General features: G+C 38.4%; 1 protein-coding gene across 1 annotated transcript; it reads right to left on the minus strand.

Annotated features, from left to right (window-relative positions):
• Positions 1-6,941: 6,941 nt before the first annotated feature.
• Positions 6,942-22,033, minus strand: LOC127436098 (microtubule-associated protein 1A-like). Its single transcript, XM_051690030.1, has 5 exons — positions 21,903-22,033; positions 19,944-21,750; positions 11,094-19,781; positions 10,785-11,014; positions 6,942-10,637 (listed from the first exon to the last, which is right to left on the minus strand). Exons 2-5 carry the CDS (start codon positions 21,595-21,597, stop codon positions 10,482-10,484), a joined length of 10,728 nt encoding a protein of 3,575 aa, XP_051545990.1. The 5' UTR covers positions 21,598-21,750; positions 21,903-22,033; the 3' UTR covers positions 6,942-10,481.
• Between the last annotated feature and the right edge of the window lie 1,309 nt (positions 22,034-23,342).

Here is a 23,342-nt window from a genome sequence, read left to right on the forward strand (position 1 = left end):
AGGTCCAAAAAGCACAAAGTCAGCATAAAAGTAATCTATAAGACTCCAGTGGTTAAATCCATATCTTCAGAAGCATATGATAAGTGTGAGTGAGAAACAGATCAATATTTTAGTAATTTTTTCCTAGAAATCTCCACATTCACAGTCTTTTGTTTTTGGCAATTCGCATTCTTTGTGCATATTGCCACCTACTAGGCAGGGAGGAGAATGTATAGTAAAAAAGTACTTAAATATTGATCCGTTTCTCAGCCACACCTATCATATCGCTTCTAAAGATATAGATTTAACCATTGCAGTCGTGAAGATTACTTTTATGCTGCCTTTATGTGCTTTTTAGAGCTTCGAAATTCTGGTACCCATTCACTTGCATTGGAAAGACCAACAGAGCTGAAATATTTTTTTTAAATCTTCATTTGTGTTCAGCAGAAGAAAGAAAGTCGTACACATTTGGGATGGCATGAGGGTGAGTAAATGAGAACATTTTCATTTTTGGGTGAACCATCCGTTTAAAGGTTTAAGGTTAGGAATAATGTGGCAGAAGCTGTTCCTACTGTTGATCATCATTAATGAGTTATCTATTACACAGAGGTACCCACATGCAGGCTGCTATCTACACTTCTGCCTGAACAATACCGAGCCCTTTTAACTGAGGTATAGCTGATAGTTTGATCTGTCAGCAAATAGCGCTCTGAAACCAGTAATTAGCTCTTCCGCTGTACTTCTGCACTCTGATGGAGTCAGTTAGTAATTATGAGCCCAGATTCAGTGGCATAGACAAGGACATTGCAGCGTATACTAGTAATTGTCTCTGGATGTTTGGTTTCTTTACCCTACACCAATGCAATTACATTGCTGCACATAGTAATTCAACTTAATGTAAATGCACAAAGGAGCATATAAATCAATAAGACAACAGGAGATATAAGTATCTAATAATTCCGATTCAGCTTAATTACAGTGCCAGTTGATACAGGAAAGTGAAATTATACCACTATTCTGCAGTTTGTGTATTTTATGATTTTTTTGTTTTTTAGACATTTGATTTTTGTTAATACAGAATTACTTCAAGATTTGAATGCAAATTGTTGTATTTTTATTATATGAAATAAAAAACAAAAAGGTATTGTTTGGAAATAATATCTGTAATAAATCTGCCTTATGCTTGTGTGTGTAAAATGAGTTGCAATAGTCTCTTTAAAGACAAAGAATGTTTTCAGTTGTATGCAATCTGCTGTTTGCCCAATGTTTACTCTGTAAATTTGAAATGAGCATATTTAATTTTAGAAAATTCTAAATAAAAAAACCTGATGTAAATATATCTTCAGTTTTGTTTGTGATATTAAAGGGTAAGTCATTCACCTCTAAAATCTAAATGCTGTCAACTAATTATCTTCTGTGGAACATGAGAAATTTTGAAGTTGACTGTTCTTTTTTTCCATACAATGAAAGTGAATGGTGACTGAGGCTATCAGTCCCTAACATTCTGCCTAATATCTCCTTTTGTGTTCCATGGAGGAGACAATGTCATATCAGTTTGGAACAACATGAGGGTGAGTAAAAGATGACAGAAATTGAGAGGCACCAGTGCCTCATCTTAAGGATACCAAACCACTGTGACATATTGTGCATGATTTGTTGCTCTCTCTGATTTAATTGTATGGTTTTGAAATTCAAAATATGGTCTGGGAGTCTGAAAGAGTGTGATGCAAAACAATAATGATGACACATGCTTTGCCCTCAGCTGTGCTGCTTGTTGCTATAGTGACGGATTCTCATCCGCTTATTGACTTCCACTGTAATAACTGGGCTGAATGAGTGTGTGTGTGTGTGTGTGTGTGTGTGTGTGAGAGAGAGAGAGAGAGAGAGAGAGAGAGAGAAACCAAGTTATCACAGACAAACTGGAAGCTTACGATATCATATTGTGTTCTGTTAACTCATTTTCATTAATGCTGGGAGAAATATGCCAAACGTCCACTGAATATTTTCCCACAGGCACCTGATGTCTCCACTGCAGTCAGTGAAATAGAATACAATATCATGAATGATATTTACAATTATGTATATTCTTATGTATAAGTCTAGTTTGTTGCAGTGTTGAGTAACATACTAAAAGTAGCAAAACTACTAACTTAACTAGATTTTTCATTAGTGTGACAAAGCTATTTTCACAATTGTGCAGCAAGAGGGAGTGATCAAAAGTCCAAAGCATTTAACCTAAGTTAATTGGTTCATTCGAACAGTTCACATAAATTAATTGGTTTAAAACAATTCACTGATTCATTTTTGAAATTGCATTGGTTAGTCAATTAATTTTAAAGGGATAGTTCACCCAAAAATTAAAATTCATAATTTACTCACCCTCATGCCATCATAGATATGTATGACTTTCTTTCTTCAGCAGAACACAAACAAAGATTTTTAGAAGAATATCTCTACTCTGTAGGTCTATGCAATGCAAGTGAATGGTGATCAGGCCTTTGTGGCTCCAAAAATCACATAAAGGAAACATAAACGTAATCTATATTATATCAAAAGCAGTAGAACCCCATTATAATCAATGATGTGTCACACTGGAAGCATCTGTTGAGGCATGTTCACCACACCAACAGTACACGGTTGTCCCGTTCCATTTTGCGCTGCACACGCTGGCGCTACTACTGCCAGTAACACAAATAAACTGTTTAGAACGTTTGTGTCGAAGCTTTCAGTGTAGACAGCCTCAAGCTGTTGTGGCGTGTCACGTAGCATGGTGTTAATCTCCACTTTCATTTTCAGATGTGAATGTGAAACTAAACAGGCAAGCCATGTGGCTTTTAGATGTAAAAGTGAAAGTGAAGATTTAGAGTTTAAAAAAAAAAGGACTTAAACTTTGATCTGTTTCTCACCAACACCTATCATTTTGCTTCTGAAGATATGGATTTAACCACTAACCATTACTTTTATGTTTCCTTTATGTGATTTTTGGAGCTTCAAATGTCTGGTCACCATTCACTTGCATTGTAAGGAACTACAGAGCTGAAATATTCTTCTAAAAGATCTTCATTTGTGTTCAGCGTAAGAAAAAAAGTCATACACATCTGGGATGTGGTATGAGGGTGAGTAAATGATAACGAAAAATTAGATAATTTTCATTTTTGGGTGAACTATCCTTTTAAGTGAATCGGCTCTTTCGGACAGATCATGTTAATGAACTTCTTAATAAATTATTTCACTATTGTCAGTGCACAGAATATATAAAGTTGCTGCTGTTTTTCACCATGTTTTTGACACTTAAAACAGGACATTTTCTAGGTTTTTTTTTTTTTTTTTTTTTTTTTCTTGTATAAATTTATGTTTGATTTAATGTTCTATCAACAGCTAACCATACCCAAAGACCACCTTTTCAGTATTGCTGACAGGTTAGGGCATAAATCACACAAAGTGCACTACTGGAGATCTCCACCCTAAAATCTGCCTGCCAGTGATATAAAATGGACATTGCCATGGCAACAGTTTTTGGTACAGCTGCCCTCACATGGGTGGTGTGAGCTGGCAAATTAATAGTGTATCATCGGCTGTTGCCCAGAGACTAAGAGGCTAACAACCACTTCAACTCCTGCCAAAAGCTATTGGAGACAGTGTAGATTGTAATTGGTGCCTAATTGGCATGACTTATGGTCATCGTAAAGAGGGAGGAGGAAGTTTAAAGGAATTACATGATTAACTCTGATTTCACAACTTAAAGCTGATGTAATTTCTGCGCCATTAGTGTCACCAATCGGAGTTACAAAAATAATCACCATTTTCAAACAGATTCCAGAAGTTTCACTCCATCTGCCATTGGTTGTACACACAGATAGTCTCACCCCAAATTTACTCCAATGGTCAAGCCAGTGTTGCTATGTCGGGCTGGATGGAATGCTCAAACAAATAGAGGAATGTTTTGATAGCTCTACACAGTGTTTACATTTTTAGGTTAATTAGCCAATAAATGGTTTACTTACAGTTGACTCTGCATATTAAGCTGGGATACGAGAAAAAGTTTTAACATCGAAAAAATGACATATCCGCTTTAATTATATGGGTACAGGCCAACTCACCTAAGATATCATGCATTCAATGCAAGTTAAGCACTATCAACAGCATTTCCAAAGAATATACAGTCAATCTGTAAAATACACTCACTGAGCACTTTATAAGGAACACTCTGGTCCTAATAAAGTTCCAGATGTGGTCTTCTGCTGTTGTAGCCCATCCGCCTCAATGTTCGACATGTGCATTCTGAGATGCTATTTTGCTCACTACAATTGTACAGAGTGGTTATCTGAGTTACTGTAGCCTTTTTGTCAGCTCGAACCAGTCTGGCCATTCTCTGTTGACCTCTTTCATCAACAAGGTGTTTCCGTCCACAGAACTGCCCCTCATTGGAAGTTGTTTTGTTTGTTTTTGGCACCATTATGAGTAAACTCTAGAGAATGTTGTGTGTGAAAATCCCAGGATATCAGCAGTTACAGAAATACTAAAATCAGCCCATCTGGCACCAACAATTATGCCACGGTTGAAATGACTGAGATCACATTTTTTTCCCATTCTTATGGTTGATGTGAACATTAACTGAAGCTCCTGACCCGTATCTGCATGATTTTATGCATTGCACTGCTGCCACATGATTGGTTGATTAGATATTTGCATGAATAAGGTGTACAGGTGTTCCTAATAAAGTACTCAGTGATTGTATTTGAGAGTCAGTATTTATATACAAAAATATTTATTATTAATGCACTTGCAGCCAGTGGGTGTAGTAGTGTCTGAAGAGGTGGGCATACTGTGAATTTATTAAATTTATTGGTTAGCAAATATCCAGTCGCGTCTGAAAAACGTTCTGATTGGTGGATCAGCTTAGTCAGACTGTCTGTCTTGCCTGTGCTATCAGTTCCTCCTGTGCGTTTAGTGACAATCTCTGTACACTTTTAAAAAAACAAAAAATATATATTTATATACACTGGTGGCCAAAAGTTTGGAATAATGTACAGATTTTGCTCCTATGGAAAGAAATTGGTACATTTATTCACCAAAGTGGTGTTCAACAGATCACAATGTATAGTTAGGACATTAATAACGTGAAAAATTGCTATTACAATTTGAAATAAATATTCAGAACTTCTTAAACTACTTCAAAGAGTTCTCATCAAAAAATCCTCCACGTGCAGCAATGACAGCTTTGCAGATCCTTGGCATTCTAGCTGTCAGTTTGTCCTGATACTCAGGTGACATTTCACGCTTCCTGTAGCACTTGCCATAGATGTGGCTGTCTTGTTGGGCGCTTCTCATGCACCTTACAGTCTAGCTGATCCCACAAAAGCTCAATGGGCTTAAGATCCATAACACTCTTTTCCAATTATCTGTTGTCCAATATCTGTGTTTCTTTGCCCACTCTAACCTTTTCTTTTAATTTTTCTGTTTCAAAAGTGGCTTTTCTTTGCAATTCTTCCCATAAGGCCTGCACCCCTGAGTTTTCTCTTTACTGTTGTACATGAAACTGGTGTTGAGCAGGTAGAATTCAATGAAGCTGTCAGCTGAAGACATGTGAGGCGTCTATTTCTCAAACTAGAGACTCTGATGTACTTATCCTCTTGTTTAGTTGTACATCTGGCCTTCCACATCTCTTTCTGTCCTTGTTAGAGCCAGTTGTCCTTTGTCTTTGAAGACTGTAGTGTACACCTTTGTATGAAATCTTCAGTTTTTTGGCAATTTCAAGCATTGTATAATCTTCATTCCTCAAAACAATGATTGACTGATGAGTTTCTAGAGAAAGCTGTTTCTTTTTTGCCATTTTTGACCTAATATTGACCTTATGACATACCAGTCTATTGCATACAATGGCAACTCAAAAACAAACACAAAGACAATGTTAAGCTTCATTTAACGAACCAAATAGCTTTCAACTGTGTTTGATATAATGGCAAGTGATTTTCTAGTACCAAATTAGCAATGTAGCATGATTACTCAAGGATAAGGTGTTGGAGTGATGGCTGCTGGAAATGGGGCCTGTCAAGATTTGATCAAAAATGACTTTTTTCAAATAGTGATTGTGCTGTTTTTTTTACATCAGTAATGTCCTGACTATACTTTGTGATCAGTTGAATACCACTTAGGTGAATTAAAGCACCAATTTCCTTCCAAAACAGCAAAATCTGTACATCTGTACACACACACCCATATATATACACACACACACACACACACACACACACAATTCACTCAACGGTTCTTCGACATTGCGTTAGTAGATTGAAAAAGTTCCGGGTCAAAAGACTACTCGTTGTTCTGGTGGCCATACATATCATCACTTATTTTAGGTGGGCATACGCAAAATCCTTTGAAAGATAGGTGGGTGCACGGCATATGCCTGTGTATGCCCTTGACTACACTACTGCTTGCAGCCTATGGGGTAAGGCATGGAGGGTTTAAACTTTAAAGTATGAAATATGCCGCTTATATGTTTGTTAAAGCGCTATGTTAATAATTCAGTACAAAATGTGTGTTGTTTGTAGTCTAGAACACAATTTCAGTGGTGAAACTACTACTCTTAGTGGATGGACATATTTTTATGCATTAAAATTTAATTGCTGTGGGAGAAGTTAGCTCCATGTAAACAGTGCTTAGTGGATAGCTATGTCACATCACACTGTGGTATCCTTGCACGTGTCATGCAAAAGCTACCAGGTTTGCTGACTTTAACTGATCATGACAGTAATGGAAAGATTTGATTTAATGGCATATACAAGGTTGGTAATTGATTCTCTTACACTATAGTCTCATGTTGAAGGATGAGTTGAAATTATTTTGTATGGTAATGAACAGCATGGCACAGATGCTGTCTCTTTAGTTCAACAGCCTGACAAATTAATATGCCAGTTCAACAGATTAAATGGATAAAAACAATCACACAGTTTTCCAAATTTTGATAAATGGTTTTTATTGATGATCACCAGGATGGTTCCCTTTACAGTAAATCAGCAGAAATCTATGTTTGAGTTGAGCTTTTAAAGACAGAATGTGGAATATTGCACTAAATAAGAAAATAACTAAGATTCATACAGCGCCAAAAGCGAGGAAATATCACAGCATCTTCTCAACAACATCTTAGGGCAAACAGAAGCCAAGCCTGATAATATATGCATATTTCAGTACCATAAAGACAGTTAGCTTGTTCAAATATATCTTCTTAAAATAGTTTTAAGAAGATAATTCTGATTATTAAATGATTACATTCAGGAGTATAACTAATAAGATCACATGCAAAGATGGATATATATGCATGACATGTGGCCAAATGAATCCATCACATGATAAATTGATGTACTTGGAGAATGAAAGTAAACTAATTTATGTTTGTAGAGGTACCTTATCTTTGCAGTCTTTTTTTTTTTTTTTTTTTACCTTTTGGAAAGTAGAGTTACAATGACCATATAGAACTTTCTTTAAAGAAAGTGTTTAACATAAATGACTGTAAGGTATCTGAATATATTTACAGGTAACGCCATTTGTTTTGACATCTATTTTGGCATTTCAAGTCATATTAAAGAGGGAAACCTCATATTTGTAGTATATTCGGTTTCCAGTGTTGTAGTTGTGAAACAGCCCTCTGCAAACCAAAGTTTTTGGAATCTTATTGTTGAATTATGTATCATTACTAGTCAGCAACCACTGATAAGTGTATGGTAAATTTTTTTTGACACGAGTCACTCTTTCTGTGACCCATTATACGAGGTTGACTGTACCATGTGCATATTTTGCTAGTTCTTTGTTTTGTTCAAGCAGCAACTAGCAAAGCAACTTTTACATTTCGAAAATATTATTCAAAGTGCATTCATCTTAAACACAAACATATTTTTTTGTGTTAGGAAATCACAGCTAATCAACAAGGCCATATATTAATTGTTACTAAGACCAGGTATTTAAAATAAAATACTCATGTTTTCACATATGAAAATATATCCACACCAAAGGACATACAATTCATCAGGTCAAAAGAAACTCATTTCGAACAACATAAGAGTGAGTAAATGATGACAGGTTTTCATTTTGGGTGAACAATCCCTTAATCCCTTTGAGCTTGTTTTTGAAAAGGAGGCATGATAGCTCCGGTACCTTGATATCAAGGGTTACTCTGAAGAAAGAAAGTACTGTGTATTTACCAGTGGGTCCTTATTGTTTTGCTTTAAGTAGAAGAGGTCAAGACAACACAGCACTACTGGTTAAGATAGTTCTCACAATGAAAAAAAGATGTAGAGCCACTCTCTTGCTCTTAATCCAGTCGATTTCAGTATACTTAATATGTTAATATGTAGCCTTTTGAAAATGGTAGAACCAAATATTATTAACCAAAAAAATTCTAACTTCTGGTTGGGTGGAAATAATCTTGCTATTAGGGTTAGGTAAGCAGTTAGCAACAAAAAGTAAATAACTATTGTAGTACTTTGAGAGTATTTGTACTCAAATACTGACCTTCATACAATTTACTATAGATTAAAGTATTTCATCTGTCATTCACAAATATTATATTTCAGCCTCTCGGTTTGATTAAATGTTTATATTTGCTTTTTCAAATAAATTAACACATTAATTAATTATTTACATGCTACCCACCTAACTTGCTTCTTCGTTTTAGAAAAGTGCAATGACACTTGGTGCAATACAACCTGCTGTATATAAACAGCAGGTTGAATTGCACCAAGTTTCATATATATATATATATATATATATATCAGTCAATTGAAACTGTATTATCATAAACCTAAAGAAATAAGGCTATAATGGATTACTAAATCCTAATAATCCAAAATAAATTATTTCACTATTCTAAACTGTATTGTTGTGAGTTGTATGTATATGTACAGTATATACTGTATATTTAATTTGTAATATTGTTTCAAATGTATTCTTGTTTTACCCTGTCAGTCAACATTCACTGTCTCTAACGGTTCACGCAAAAGGCACATGAGGGTAACCCTCACTGTTTGCTCTCGCAGCAACCACTGAAACCTATTTTGTCTGTTCTGTTACATTGATTAGTGCCTCCACAACAAAAACACCTCAACTGCTACATTGGTAATCAGCGCAATTTCCATCACCAAAAACACATTTCTTTTCAAACAAGATATACCTAAAGTGCTTGTGTGTCTGGGGAATCTCAGTTTGGAAACAAATCTGGTCAAATATGTATATTAACAATACATAAAAAATATTTTAAAAAAATTATAATAAATCATTCAGCACACATCAAAACTAAATCCCCCGCGAAACACTTAAAACAGGCAGATTATTTAAGATTTGTTAGCATTGTTGGTCTAAAAGTGTATGGCCAAATTTAAATTCTACAACCATTACAACAACAAAATTCTTAAGAAACAGAACATTGTGTAATTGGCAATGAATTGCAATTTCCATCTGACTCTAACAGCAGTCTACTCAATTAATGTGCAGATGGTAGACAAGCTGTTATTGTTATTAGTATGTTTAGAGAGAGGTGGACACATACAGTCTTAAAATCCCCACAGCAGAGCACTTGATTAATGTACCTACAAAGTTTAGTCTGAACATCATGCTTTAGTAAATTGATTACAGTACCAACTACTGAAAAACACTCATTATAAAACTCTCTCTATTTTTTTGCATGAGTCATTTGATTATTTTAGAGCCAAGTCAAGCCAAAATCCATGTCATAGCAAGTTAGTAGTTTGTAAAGATGCCATCTACTTAGCCACACACAGTACTTAAATATATACTGTATATGCAAATACATGACTGCTAAAACATCGAGTTTAAATTATTAGATTGCTTTTAAGAATAGATACTGCTTAATCTCGTCACTTTAATGATACAAATCTTTGATTATGGTTGCAGATTTTGTTCATTACCATTTGAAATAATTGAGATTTGGCACAAATCCTCTTAGGATTAGCAAATTAGTGTATCAGAAGGAAAGTTCCATTTACATTTTTTAAAGTCTGTATTCTCAGAAGTGGTTTTCTCTTAACCGTACATTGAGAGAATGTTCTCACAGACAATCAGATTTACCAAGGGCATTTTTGTGCTTGGAATTCAAATGATGGGCATTGAAGGACAAAATGTTGGTATCTCTTTAAGATATTGTTAAAGAATATGAACAAGCTCAATTAGCAATGCAGCTCCACAGATCAACTTCAGCCTATGTTGAAAATTATATATATTTTTTTTTCTTCATTGCAGCTAGCTAGTGAACATTCAGTTTTCTGCCAAAGCCTTGCAGATGCAACCAAAACAGCACAATAGTTTGGATCAGGACCAAAGCTTACAATAAAGTCCTTTGACAGCACTAGGATTTTGTTGCCTTTGAAGATTAGAATACAAACTATAAATAGCAGCTAATGGAAGGCTGTGGGTGAAGTAACTCATCTAAACCTAAAAGATTAGAAATGAATGAGAAACAAATGGCAAGCTCTAAACAGAAAACCAATTCAGAATTCTATTTTGCAGGCTGGGAAAGACTCATCTTGCATGACTACTGTGCTGCTGCTGGCCAAGACCATTATATTCAGATCCTGTTGTTTCTCGTGGGTCTGTTGATACCAGTCCCGAGTTACCTCTGTGTCATGTGTAGGGATCAAAGTAACCTAAATGAGGAAAGATTTGTCAGATTCATTATAAAATACTGTCTTTTGTTCTCGAAGATCTTTGGGTATACACAATTTGACGGATTACTACAACAGGCATACAAACTGTCCCATGTAATTTTGTTTTAGTGTATAGGCAAACAATACCTGGAGGTTAGTGCCCCACTGTGCTTTGCCTTCTAGCAGTGCATCTAGAACTGCACGGCTAGGTTCACCACTGCCTGGGTCATTTCCGCTGATGACATAGTATGCTGCACGCACCCGCTTAAAAAACTCTTGATCAACATTTTTAGCACTGCAGTGGTTGGGAATATAAGCTAGGTCAACATAGATGGGTGGTCCAGGTGGAGTCCCAGCACTGGACTTTTGGTTGGAGCCTAAAAGAATAAAACACTGGTTATTTGCATGTGTGGTCTAGTGCAGGACCTATACTGTCTAGTTGTGAAACATTTGCACCTGTATTACTCTTGACACCATTGACCAGTCCTTTTCCTGGGTTGAAGAGGTCTCCCCTGGATCCCTGCGTCTCAGACATTTTGGACAGACGAAATGTCTTCTCTGAATCTTTCCTTTTAAGAGAAGGGGCATGAGATGAGTAGTCTTTGGCTGTCTGCTTAACAGGAGTGGTCGATCGCCTGCTTCTCACATCTCCTTTACGTGCTGGTGATGCTGACTTTCCTAGTGTCTTCCTCAAGCCTCTATTTGTCTTATGGTCTTTCTTCACTGGTCGTTCTGTGTGGGTCTGACCATTAAGAAGAGCCTCTGGGTCAACCATGCACACATCAGGGTGTGGTGTGTGAGGAAGAGGGTCTTTTATTGGCATGGGTGGGGGATCTTGACTCCTTGGGGAGGATGAGTGATGGCTCCCTCCACTGCCACAAGAAGCAGAAATTTTGTCCACTGGTAGATGCTCTGCATCTTCATCCGAGTCCAGGTTTCCTTCTGCTGTAATTGATGGGCATTCCTCAGTCCCTGGAGGAACGTCTGAGTCAGACTGAGATGGAAGTGACTCGCTCAAAGATGTGGGGGGAGTTTCTTCCCCTGCAAGCAGAATACCATGTCCCGATTCGGTACAGCTCGGGAGGCTGTGCGATCCCTCCTTGCCATCCTCATGGTGACTGTGGGAATGACGATGCTGCTGTTTGTGAGATCTCCTCTTGACGGAGTGCTGTTCATGCTCATCGCCATTATCCTCCCTAGAATGATCGCTTCTGACATCTTCCTCTCCCTCCTCACTGGATAATTCATGTGGGCTTGGATTTATGAACGATGGAGAGATATCTCCTTTGCGATGTTTGAAGAGTGAAGGAGAATGAGAGGATGTGGCCTCCATGCCAAGGTCAGATGGTCGGGTTAATGTCTCATCTGACTTCCTGGAGACCTCAGTGTAAGAGGCCTGCGTCCCTGATGGCTGAGATAAGGGTGGAGTTTGTTGACGTTCTTTTGAATCATACTTCATCACTTCAACATCTTCATCCTCCTTTTCCTCATCCACGATTTCATAAACATCGTCCCCATAGCTAGGTGGAGCCTGCTGCATTGCAGATGCAAAGGTACTTTGCTGGCTAGACTCAGTTGTGTCTGATTTCTTGATATCTTTTTCAATCTTTTCTTTTATGTGTTCCTTCTCTTCCATGCTGTCTTTCAATTCTCCCTTTTCTCCCATCTGTTCCATCAGTTCTTCCTCTTTCTTTTCTTTTGGTTCTTCCAAGCACAATTTAGTCTTTTCTTCACTATCCATCTTTTGCTCTGACTTTTCTTTCTTGGCATCATCTAGCATCTCTCCCACCTTATCTGATCTCACATCAACCTTCTCTTCAGGTTTCATTTGTTCTTGTTCCTTTGTTTCCTGATTTACTTCTTCTCTGTCTTTTTTCTCATCTATAATCTCCTTTGGAAACTTTTTTCCTTCATAATCTATTTTGCTTGCTTTTTCTTCTTTCACTTCCACTGTCTCCTGGGCTTTCTCAGCTTTGTCTTTTATTTCCTCTGACTTCTCTGCCCCCTCTTGCTTTATACCTTCTACACTAGTGGTGCAAGTACTGAGTGTTCCACATGCTGTGTCTGGAGCCTTTTGAGAACTTGTCATTTCTGTTGGTCCATCTGTGGTTTGCAGATCAAATGAATGCAATGTTGAGGTTTTTACATCAGTATGTTGCCCTATTAATGATGCTGTGCTTGATTTTTGATCAGGAGCAGAAGATCTATCACACTCAATTCTGCATGGTAAAGTCCCTTCCTCAAAATTACTTTTGTTATCCTCAGGCCCATCATCAGAGGATTTTTCCTGTGATTGTTCGTCTGAAGAGGCAGCTTTCTGCAAAGGCTCAATACTAAATGTAAGAGATGTAGCAGATGCTACCTCTGCAGGGTGAGCAAGATCAGAAGCTGCTGATTCTGACACTTTCAAGCAATGTGATTCTGTTACAGGTACGTGTTTAGGATCAGAGAGGTGGTCCCTGTCAGATTTAATGCTTGACATGTCCTCCTCAGACTTTTCCTCTGCTGATGATGTTTGATCTTGAAGAAAGGATTTGGATTCCTCCAAGGGACTAAGTGGAGAAAACCTGGCAAGACTGGATATTGATTCAGCTGTTGTTGTAGCAGGTGTCATTCTATCCGAGACTTCCATGTATTCATCTTTGGAATGTACCCCAGAAATTAAATATGGTAAATCCATAACTGGGGATTCTTCCTCTTTCAGTGACGAGTACCCATATGATATACTATCTCCATCTGACCCTAGTTGGGCAGTGGGAATAGTTATTGGGTGCTCTAGCTCTTCTCCAATGTGTTGACCAGTTGAATATGATGCAGACGTTGAAGAAGAGTAACTGAAGGATGAGGACGAAGAGTAAGTTGCATCACACATGGTTACCTGAGCACTGGCTAGGGATTCGGCCCCTTCAAGCTTTTTATCTGAAGTTCCCTGTGCATCATATTTGTCATCACTGGGCTTTGTTAGGTCAGGTTGGGCTGAACTGGTATCTTGTTTCTTTGACTGTTCACCATCCTTGCTGTACACATCATGCTGATCTCCACATACTGATGAAGACTCTGTTGTGGGTCCCTCAGCCTTTGCAGTTGCTCCAGCAGCTAATGAACCAGTGTTCTCTTCTTTTGTTAGGGTCGAATCCAATTCACAGACCTTTGTCTCTTCTTGCTTCATAACAGGTGGTTTAGATGTAATAGTAATATCAAATACTGCTTTGGACTCTTTCTCAGACATCTCTCTAGCACCCTTTTCAATATCCACATCACTTGCATCTTCCTCTTCTTCTTCTTCCTCATCCTCATAATCATCCTCTTCTTCTGCAAATATTTTCTGGCTTCTGACCATGCATTCTTCTGTCTCCCCACTCACAATCAATGACTTGTTGGTAAAAGAATCTATTCTGCTAGTGCACTCAAGTGCAAGAACATTGCCGTCGACTTTCATCGATTGCCCAGAAAAACCAGGAGAGGTGACATTAGGACCTATTTCCTCAGGTGATGACCTGGCAGGAAGTATGTCCTTCTCAGGCGGTGAGTAACGACCAGAACTGAATGGGTCCTCTTTGCTTTCAGCTGAATCTAATTTACATTTATCTTTGTTATCTTCACTTTTTGGTATTTGACTCTCTGTTCTGTTCTCACCATAGGCAGATGTTGATAGTGTCGTTTGACTTTGAATACTTGACTGAGTCTGTGATGGTGTGAAAAGCCCTTGCTGAGAAGGAGCCTCAGTCACATGGGCCTCAACATTAAGAGAAGATTTAGTCTTGTCCAAGTCTGAGTGAGGTGTTGCCCAGGTGTCATCTATTGTAGGCCCTTTCTCTGTCTTATTAGGTTGTGAAAGATTGGAAACAGATGTACAAGGTTCTTTATCTGACAATTTAGCATTACTTGTGTCCTCTTCTCCATGACAAGGAGAAAGTATGTCCCCTCTGATAGTCTCTTTCTCTTTTTCTTTCTCTTCCCTCTCTAATTTCTCTGATTTGTCTGGCAAATTGCTAGAGGCAAATGAGCTCGACCCAGCTGCAAGAGTGGTCCTACTGTCGTAAGTTTCTACATATGTAAAACTACTGTCCGCATAAAGAGTATCTTGTCTCTCTTGTCTACTTAATTCTTCCTCTTGGTATCGCTCCTTATTATCTTGCTCTGAATAGGCACTGTGTCTGCTGTTAATACTTGTCTTAGTCTTATCAAATGAAGTTTGATAATCAGTCTTGCTGAATGACACTGGCTCATTATCACTATGTTCCTCTAATGGGCAGGCAGCTCCAAGCAAAGGGGACTGACTTGCTTTTCTATTGTCATCTAAATCTATATCCAGATTAGGATACTGGTCCTCTTCCTCTCTTTCTTTCTCTGTGTCTTTTGAAATGGGCTTTTCATATGGCTCATATTTAGAAGCTTCATAGCTCTCATTTTCCACTTCATTAGTTATCTGGTCATCCTTTTCAGATTTCATTCTCTCACTGTTAGCCTTATCAGCACATTTCTCAACACTCTGAGGCTTCTGAAAATCTGAATGCGATTCCAAACCTGGAGAGGCAACCTCTCGTTCTCCTTCCCTTTCTCTCTCTGCCTCTTTCTCAGGTTTTGCAGCCTCCTTTGAAGAAGGCAATGTTTTAATTTGGGTATCCTCAACACATGCCTGACTGTCATAGCTGGACAGTGTGATGCTTGCTGCTTTGCCTTCAGTTAGAGTGAGTTGACTTGAAATCTCTGTGACAGATTTACTACTTGTATCAACAGTAGCCAGTGTTAGTGATGTGGTATCCACCGTACACTCTTTCTCTGGCTCAGCTGGCATTTCACTTAAATCTCTAGTCAACTCTTTCTCTTCTGAATGGGCCACAATCTCCTCTTTTTGCATACATATATCAGAAGTTAAAGGTTGTCCAGAGCTGCTTGCCTTTGCATCCTCTGACTTCCAAGGTTCTACTGATAATGGTCTTGAGCCTGCACCTCCCATACAAACAGCATCTCCTTCATCTTCCTCTGTGCTTTCATCTTCATCTGAAAATTTGGTTGGAAAAGAAGCATCATATTTTGCTTCTATGCTGCCCTTAGTTTTTTCCACAGTCAAGAAGGCTTCTTTTGCAATCTCCTCAATGAATTTTTCTTTATAATCCAAATTTACTTTTAATCCAATGTCTGTTTTCTCTACTGTTGATGCTAATGTGTCTGTTTCATCTAATGATGTGTGTTGCTTGGTATCTTCTTGGGGTTCTTCTTTCAGATCCACTTTTTCTTTATAGCTCAGATCTGAGGTCTCAAAGCCTAATGTTTGCTCTGAAGATTCTAACAGTGATTTCCTTTTAGCTCCCTGGTCTGCATGGGCCTCAACTCCATCTGACACCAATTTTGATGTATTTTCTTTAATGAATTCTTCCTTACACTCCGTGCTAACATTTAAATCAACTTCTTTATCTTGTTCAATGGGAAGAATTTGTTCTGTTAATGCCAAATCTCTTTTTATTACTTCGTCAACTGAATCATGTTCTGATTTAGAATTTTCAGACTTTTCCACTGTGTCATCTGATTCGTTTGTAATTTGTTCTGTCTTCACTTCTTCCACGGCCATCGCCTTAAGTTCTTGCTTTGTGTCAGAAGCCACATCTGTTGAGGTACTTGGTTTAGGTGTTTTAGTTAGAATCTCTTGAGTGTGTTTTTGTTTAAACTGTTGATCCTGCTTAGCAGCAGAGTCTGTTTTCTTAGATATTGATTGAGAGATTTGAAGTTGACTGTACTCCACACACTTATCTTTTGATTCATGTGCAATTGAGGATATATCTTTCAGCATAACTGGTTGTTCAGATTTGATATGGATGTCTTTGCTTTTTTCATCCTCTTTTGTTTGTAAATCTTCTTTTTGTGATGTTATTTCAAGGGGTTGGCTCTCCACTTTTGATTCATAATCAGATTTAGAGACCAATTCTGTTTTTTCATAAATCTGATGTTCTGTGGATTCTTCATCAGGTTTGCTGGATGGTTTGATGCTATCTGTTGCTACTTTTTTCTCCTGTACCACTTTGTCTTGCAAGTCTTTATCCACTTTAGCAGATGAACACAACAACATTTGTCCTTGGCTCAAGTCTGCTTGTTCATCTTTAGATCCATGGTCTAATTTTGGTGAGAAATCTGTTTTATCTGATATCGATATTTGTGTTTTTAATTTGTTTTCGTCTTCAGCTGTATCTATGTCTTGGCTAGGGTGCTGCACTGTACATGTGTCCTCAGAAACTATAGACTCTGAAATTTGAGGCTTGTCTGATTCAATATATTTATATTCACTATATGCTTTTTCTAAATGTGGTTTGGTTTCTTCCACAAGCTTCTTGCTCAATTCATCATCTTGTTTACTAGTAATTTCTGTCTTACTTGGGGTTACTTGAACTATCTTCTCTTTAGATTCATGATCATCTTTAGCAGCTAAATCCTTTATCTCTGTAATGGACTGTCTGTCCTCTACATGTATATCTAATGATTGCTGTTGTGTTTGAGATATTATTTCCTCTATTTTGTTATCCCTAGATTCTCCATGTTCTTTGGCAGCTGATATCATTTTCTCAGATGTCAGTGAAGTCTCAATTATACTTTCTGTTTTTTCTTCATCTTTTAAGGTGACATCTTTTTTTTCACTTAACTGTCGCAATTGAGATTTGAGGCCATCTGCATCTTCCTTAAACTGGACTATTCCACAGACAGATGAATACGTTTTCTCTGAAGTTACCTGTTCAGGCTGAATTTCAACTGACTCTGATTTCTGCTCCAGTTTAGTTGCCATATTTGTCTTGACTATGTCTTGTTGTGTCCCCTTATGTTCTTCAATCGGTTCATGGCATGTTGATGTTTCTGTTTTGGTCTCTGAGCTTGTGTTTAAGGATTGATGAGACGAAACAGTCAGATCTTTGTCTTTTGATTCCTCCAATTTTTCATCATTGTTTGACTGAATTTCCTTTACCTGTTTCTCCTGTTTCTCTATCTCTGACCTTTCCAGAACTGACAGAGAAATCTTATCTTGGGACTCTTCCTCTTTTTTATTTTTCGTGTCAAAATCCTCTTTAGCAGGCAATGCTGCTTTTTCTGGTTCTGATATAGAATGTTCTGACTTTGTAACCTCTGTATGCTTTTCTTTAAGTTCTAAAAGTGTAGCAGCTGTTTCATCAGTATGTGGCAAAGAAATCTGTAATTGTTCTTTCTCCTTATGATTTTCATCAACATCCTCTTTATCATCCTCTAACTTCTCTTTCTCCTTGTCTCTTTTCTCTTGGTTTTCTGTGAAGGATTTTACATCATGGGTTTCATCAATCTTATTTTTATCAGAGAACATGCCGTCTTTATCCTCTAGGATAATGGCCTTACTGCTCTCTTTTACTTCCTTTTCATCTTTACCCTTGTTTTCAACACTTGGATGAGGCCTTCCCTCTGTGCCACTTATTTCTTTTGATGGCAAAATTGATAGACTTCCTTTTTCAGCTGAGAAGGCCTCAACATGTCCAGTTGTGGGTAAGTTTGCTACTTGGGTTCTCTTCTTTTCTTCCTCCTCTGCTTGAGATATTTCCTTCTTATCTAAGATGTCACGTTTTTGTTTTTCACTGTCTTCATCAAATATACTTTTGTCTGGTTTATGGTTAACCTCTTTAAGAAGCACTTTATCCTTTCCTTCCACAGGTGACATTCTGAGGGGAGAGTGAGAGGCGCTATGTGGTCCAGAATGTGTGGGAGAAGCCATTTTTACAGTGCTGTCATCAGGGCTAATGCACCTGTCTTTCGCTTCTGGAAAAACATCAGATTCAGAATCTGGAGGCTTAGAAACAGTGTGTGATGAGGAAGTGAGTATTGTTTGTACATCAAAAGATGAACCCTCCCCAGGAGGTGATACCGATCCCTTCTCTATTTCAGGAGGCAAGGATTTTTTGTCAGGTGGAACTAAAGGCACCGGACTTTTTGGTTTGGCCATTTCCATCTCTTTTTCAAGTTTTTCATGTGAAGCATATCCCTCTTGTAACTTTCCAAGTGAAATGTCAATATTTGGTGTTTGATCTTCATACTCATCCTCCTCTTCGTCATCATAATGGGTAGTCATCTCAATTCCCTCTGTTCTGCCTTCTACAGGAAGTGGAGGACATTCTTCAGAAGGAGAAGATTTGAAGCACTTGTCCTCTTCTAGGGAGGATGTTGGTGAGATGGTTCCAGCTGAATGTTGGTATTCCTTTCCTTGGGTGCCTTCAGTCTGGGTAACAGGTCGTACACTGTTTACAGTTTCCAGAACCAGGGAGCTCTTTCCAGTATCCTCAGTCTGAGGTGCTGTGACTGATGCCACTGACTGATCCTCTGCAACAGAAGTGGGTAAAGAGGACAGCTTGTCATACTCCGTTATAGATGTTGCTGAAGAAACATGTTCCTCTTCAGCTAATGGAGCAGCAAGTATGCTGGTGTAGATAGAAACAGCTGGCTCCTGTGCATCTATCAATGCTTTGCCTGTTCCATTTCCCACCGCAGCTGCTTGCATTTCTCTCATTCCATGGATGGTATCAAAGGAGCCTGGTTGGTCTGGAACTGAGATATTATAGCTATCAACCTCATATTGAAGGTGTGTTATCTTGTCCTCCACTTCTTCATGGATCTCCTCATCTGAGATAGTCTGCTCAGTCTCTGAGTAACCTGGGATTGTTTCATCCTGGATGCATGATAGGTTCTCTGCTGCAGCAGCTCCTTGGGCTGTAGAGGTAATGCCAGCTGTGACACCTCCAACATTTGACAAGTACACATCCTCTTCTTCTTTGGCCTCGACATCCTTGACTTTCTCAGCAGAGAAATCTTTGATTTCTTCATCTGCAATGGCATCCAAATCCTCTGCTTCCTCAAGCTCAGCTTTCTTAATCACTTCTTCTTCTTCAAACTGCTCATCTTCAGCTTCATACTTTTTTTCCTCCTTCTCTTTCTGTTTCTCCATTTCCTCAACTTCATGCTTTCTGTCTACTCCTTCCAAGTCATTGGTGTCTTTTGCAGCACCTTCATCCTCTTCATCTCCTATTCCCATGTCTTCCTCCTCATCCTCTGTCCTCTTGTTAACACTCTGTATCTCAACTTCCTCCTCATCTTCATCTTCAATAGCAGCACCCTCATCCTCAAATTTCTCTAATTCTGATGCTTGGGGCTCGTCCTGTTGTTCTTTGACTTCTGCTGATGGCACTGCTTCTGTAATGTCTGCTGATGGTACTACCTCTTTCTCTATAAGGTTCTGCTCCACAATATTTATTGCAGTTTGGGTAACATGACTTTGTTCACTATCCTCCGCTGCAACATTTGAACTTTCATTGTCTATTTCAGCTGGTAATTGTGAGATGGTAAGGGCACTTTTAGGAGCTTCAGAGAGATCTGTCAATTCAGTGGGTCTCAAATCATCAAATTTATTTGTTAGATCTTCGGGAGTAGAAGTAGCAGTTATGGCTTCTCCTGTCCCATTCTTCTGTGTCTCGGTCTTCTCAGCAGCTGATTCAGCCGCAATCTCTGCACTCTCCACCTTGGCAGTAGTAGGTTTGCTCTTCGCTGTTTTTGGTTTCCCTTGGGTTTTGGCTTTGTGGAGTGTCTTCCTGACCTCAGGTGTGAAAGGTTTCAGGTCAGGTTTAGTTATTTTTCTCAGTTCAGGTTTTGAAGTTTCCTTTGCTTTAACCTTTTTTTCAACTTTTTTCACACCATCGTCTTTTTTAATCTCAAGCTTTTCTTTCTTAATTTCCCTCTTTTCTTTATCTTTCTTTTCATCCATTTTGGAAACCCTTTCCTTTGGGAGTTTTTTCAGTGATTTCTCCTTCAATAACTTTTTCTTTTCTGTCACCTCTGCTTTCAGTTTTAGTGGTTTGGTGTTTTTCTTTTCTTCCTTTTTCTCAATCTTGTTCTCCTTGACGGAGTCACTCTTAGTTTCAGTGATGGATACATCCTCTTGTTCATCATTTTCTTTCTTAGGTTTAGCTGGTGTGTGAGTCTTAGGAGATGATTTAAGACTCTCTTTGCTGTCAGTTCTTTGCTTTAACTTTGATTGCTTCACAGCTAATGGTGTGACCCCAGAAGATAGGTCTTTTTGTGTGGCTACTGGATACCTCAAGAAGTCAAGATGCTTCAACTTTTCAAGTCCTTCAAGGATTTTGTTCTGTGGTGCATTGCCAGGAAACAAAACCCTGACGATTTTCTCTGTGGGGATGGCAGGGAGCCATACCACAAGAGCAGTGATAGATGTCAAATAAGGTACAGATATTTCTCCTTCTTTTCCATTGTGAAGCACTATCCCTGTTTTGGCCTTGCTGTTACCTGCCCACTTCTGCATAAGGAACAGCATTTCCTTACTGTCCTTCACAGGGTTCAGAACAAACATGTCTAACCTCCCCACACCCATCTTGTGAAAAAGAGTGATTGGCTCTATGGTGTTAGTAACCACTCTAAAAAGAGGCTCAGGTTTAATTCCCAGCTTGTTGAGGAATTGCAACGTAAGAGAGGCTTCCTCAATACTTCGCTTGACTTTCAAATTCGACTCTGAGGTTCGCAGCTTCTCAGGTACATTAAAGAATACGACTCCAAGCTCTGGTGAGATCAAGTTCTTCATCCAGTCACTGTATGTGGTTGAGCCTTGAGACTGCTCCTCTTCCTGCTCCACGACCTTCCTCTGAAGGAGTCCATTGATCCCAGGAAGATTATCAGCACCAATATGGGTGAGAAGGATAGAATCAATACGATCTAAATGTCTGACAAGTTTCCAAAAGCATGACCTCCTGTCAGAGCCACCGTCAATCAGAATGTTAAAACCATTGACAGCGAAAAGGGCAGAATCCCCCCTTCCACCAGGAAAGATGTAGCAGCAAGGCTTAGAGAGCTTTAAGAATCCTCCTGAGGTCGGAGGCTCGAGAAGGTCAAATGGGGACGGTACATCGACTGTCTCAGATATGTATTCTGTGAACTCAGTGACCCCCTCCATTTTAGGGAGTATGGGTTCAGGATTCAGCCTGTAATTCAGCAGCTCCCTAATACGTTGCTGTTGCTCTAAAGAGCTCCAGCCTGCCTCACCACGGCAAGACACAGTTAGTAATGGCCGCTGTCCAGGGCTGGCTTTAACCTGCAGATTTCTGACCTAAATGAGGAATACAAGTCCAAAATTAGTAAATATGTACTGTTATGGCCTTTTTCATTTAATAGTAAACAAGATTCATCGAATAATTTTACTTTTTATGTGCTATAAAGAAGTTATTAAACAAAATGTTTGTTAAAATCATCTAAACTTACTGCAGGATCATCAAACACATGTGAGAAGTGTTTATGACTAAAGAATCCAGTTTGGAGAACCAGGTCACCTTGGTCAGAGCTCTGCCCACTCAGGACCAGAAGCTTGTGCACAGCTGGGTCAGATACAAGATAATGGATCTAGGACATGTAGAGAGACATAGAGGGCATTTCAAACACATTACCCTATTAGAGTCAGTAAGTTACTCACAAGGATGTGCTTCAACAAGGTTAATCAGTCTAACATCAAAGCTATTAATCAATCTTTGTTATACAAATGGAAATAGCACCTTGTCCAAAAGAGACATATTTTAAATAACTTACCTCAGAGCTAACAGTATCTTGTGATGGATTTACTAATACAACTGTCTCAAGAACATCACTTTTGTGGTGCAGAGTCCTTTGTCCTGGAAGAAACACACAGGGATTTTATTCATATTAAGTTACAAGTAGCCTATCTACAATATTGTTACTGAATTCTTTAATCCTATCCACAGTTTGAAAATCTAATCTAAAAGAGGTGCAACATGGAGAATTACACTAATGAAGGGTCATCTTGTAAAGTGAAAAACCTTGTACTCTAATCTAGAGATAACAGAATAAATCAAAGGTAGTACAAAAAATGAATCACTGAGGTTTAAGTGTTAGAAAGACAGTAAACTACACAGCAGAAATAAAACATAAAATAAATAAAATAGACAGAAATAAAACACAACAGAATAAAAAAATCAAAAGGTGTGAGAGCAACCTGTCAATGCCCAAGCAGTTTGAAATGGATAAGTGACTGATAAAAGGAGAAAGCTGATAGGGAAACATTATGTACTGTAGTTAACATCCAAATGATATGGAATTTCCTGTAACTTAACAAGTAGATTGTGGTGATAGCAATGTTAAGATCATGGGTTTAATTCTCAGGGAACACATATACTGAAAAAAGTCACTTTGGATGGAAGCATCTGCCAGAAATAAAATAAATGATCTTAACATGGGAAACCCCATTTGGGAAAAACAGGTAAAAGATCTAAATGAGGGGATGAATTTTGTGACTCATTGAAATGCCCAACACAGCAAAGCATGTCCCTTAACAACACTGCATTGATTTATTCATTTAAAAGCCAAGGACAGTAGCTGTATGATTGATTAATGTTTATCAAAATTAATGTCCCTGCAGAAGGAGTAATACTGAGTGCCATAGCGATCACTGACATCAATCTTCATTCATTTGGATAAGGACAAGGGACTAGAGTAAGGCCTATAGTATTGCATATCTGCAGAAATCGAATGGAACTCGTTGGTGCTCATGTGGTCACGGCTCGCATCATATTACAGGTATTTCGAGCGTAGCCAATTGGCTTAGAAGCAGCTTATGTCCTCTCGATCATTTTTAAATGTTGCAAAATCATGTTGAAGAAATTTGGGCATTGTCGACTTGAATTCGTGATG

The sequence above is a fragment of the Myxocyprinus asiaticus genome, chromosome 46 (assembly GCF_019703515.2).
Source record: "Myxocyprinus asiaticus isolate MX2 ecotype Aquarium Trade chromosome 46, UBuf_Myxa_2, whole genome shotgun sequence".
NCBI classification, from domain to species: domain Eukaryota; kingdom Metazoa; phylum Chordata; class Actinopteri; order Cypriniformes; family Catostomidae; genus Myxocyprinus; species Myxocyprinus asiaticus.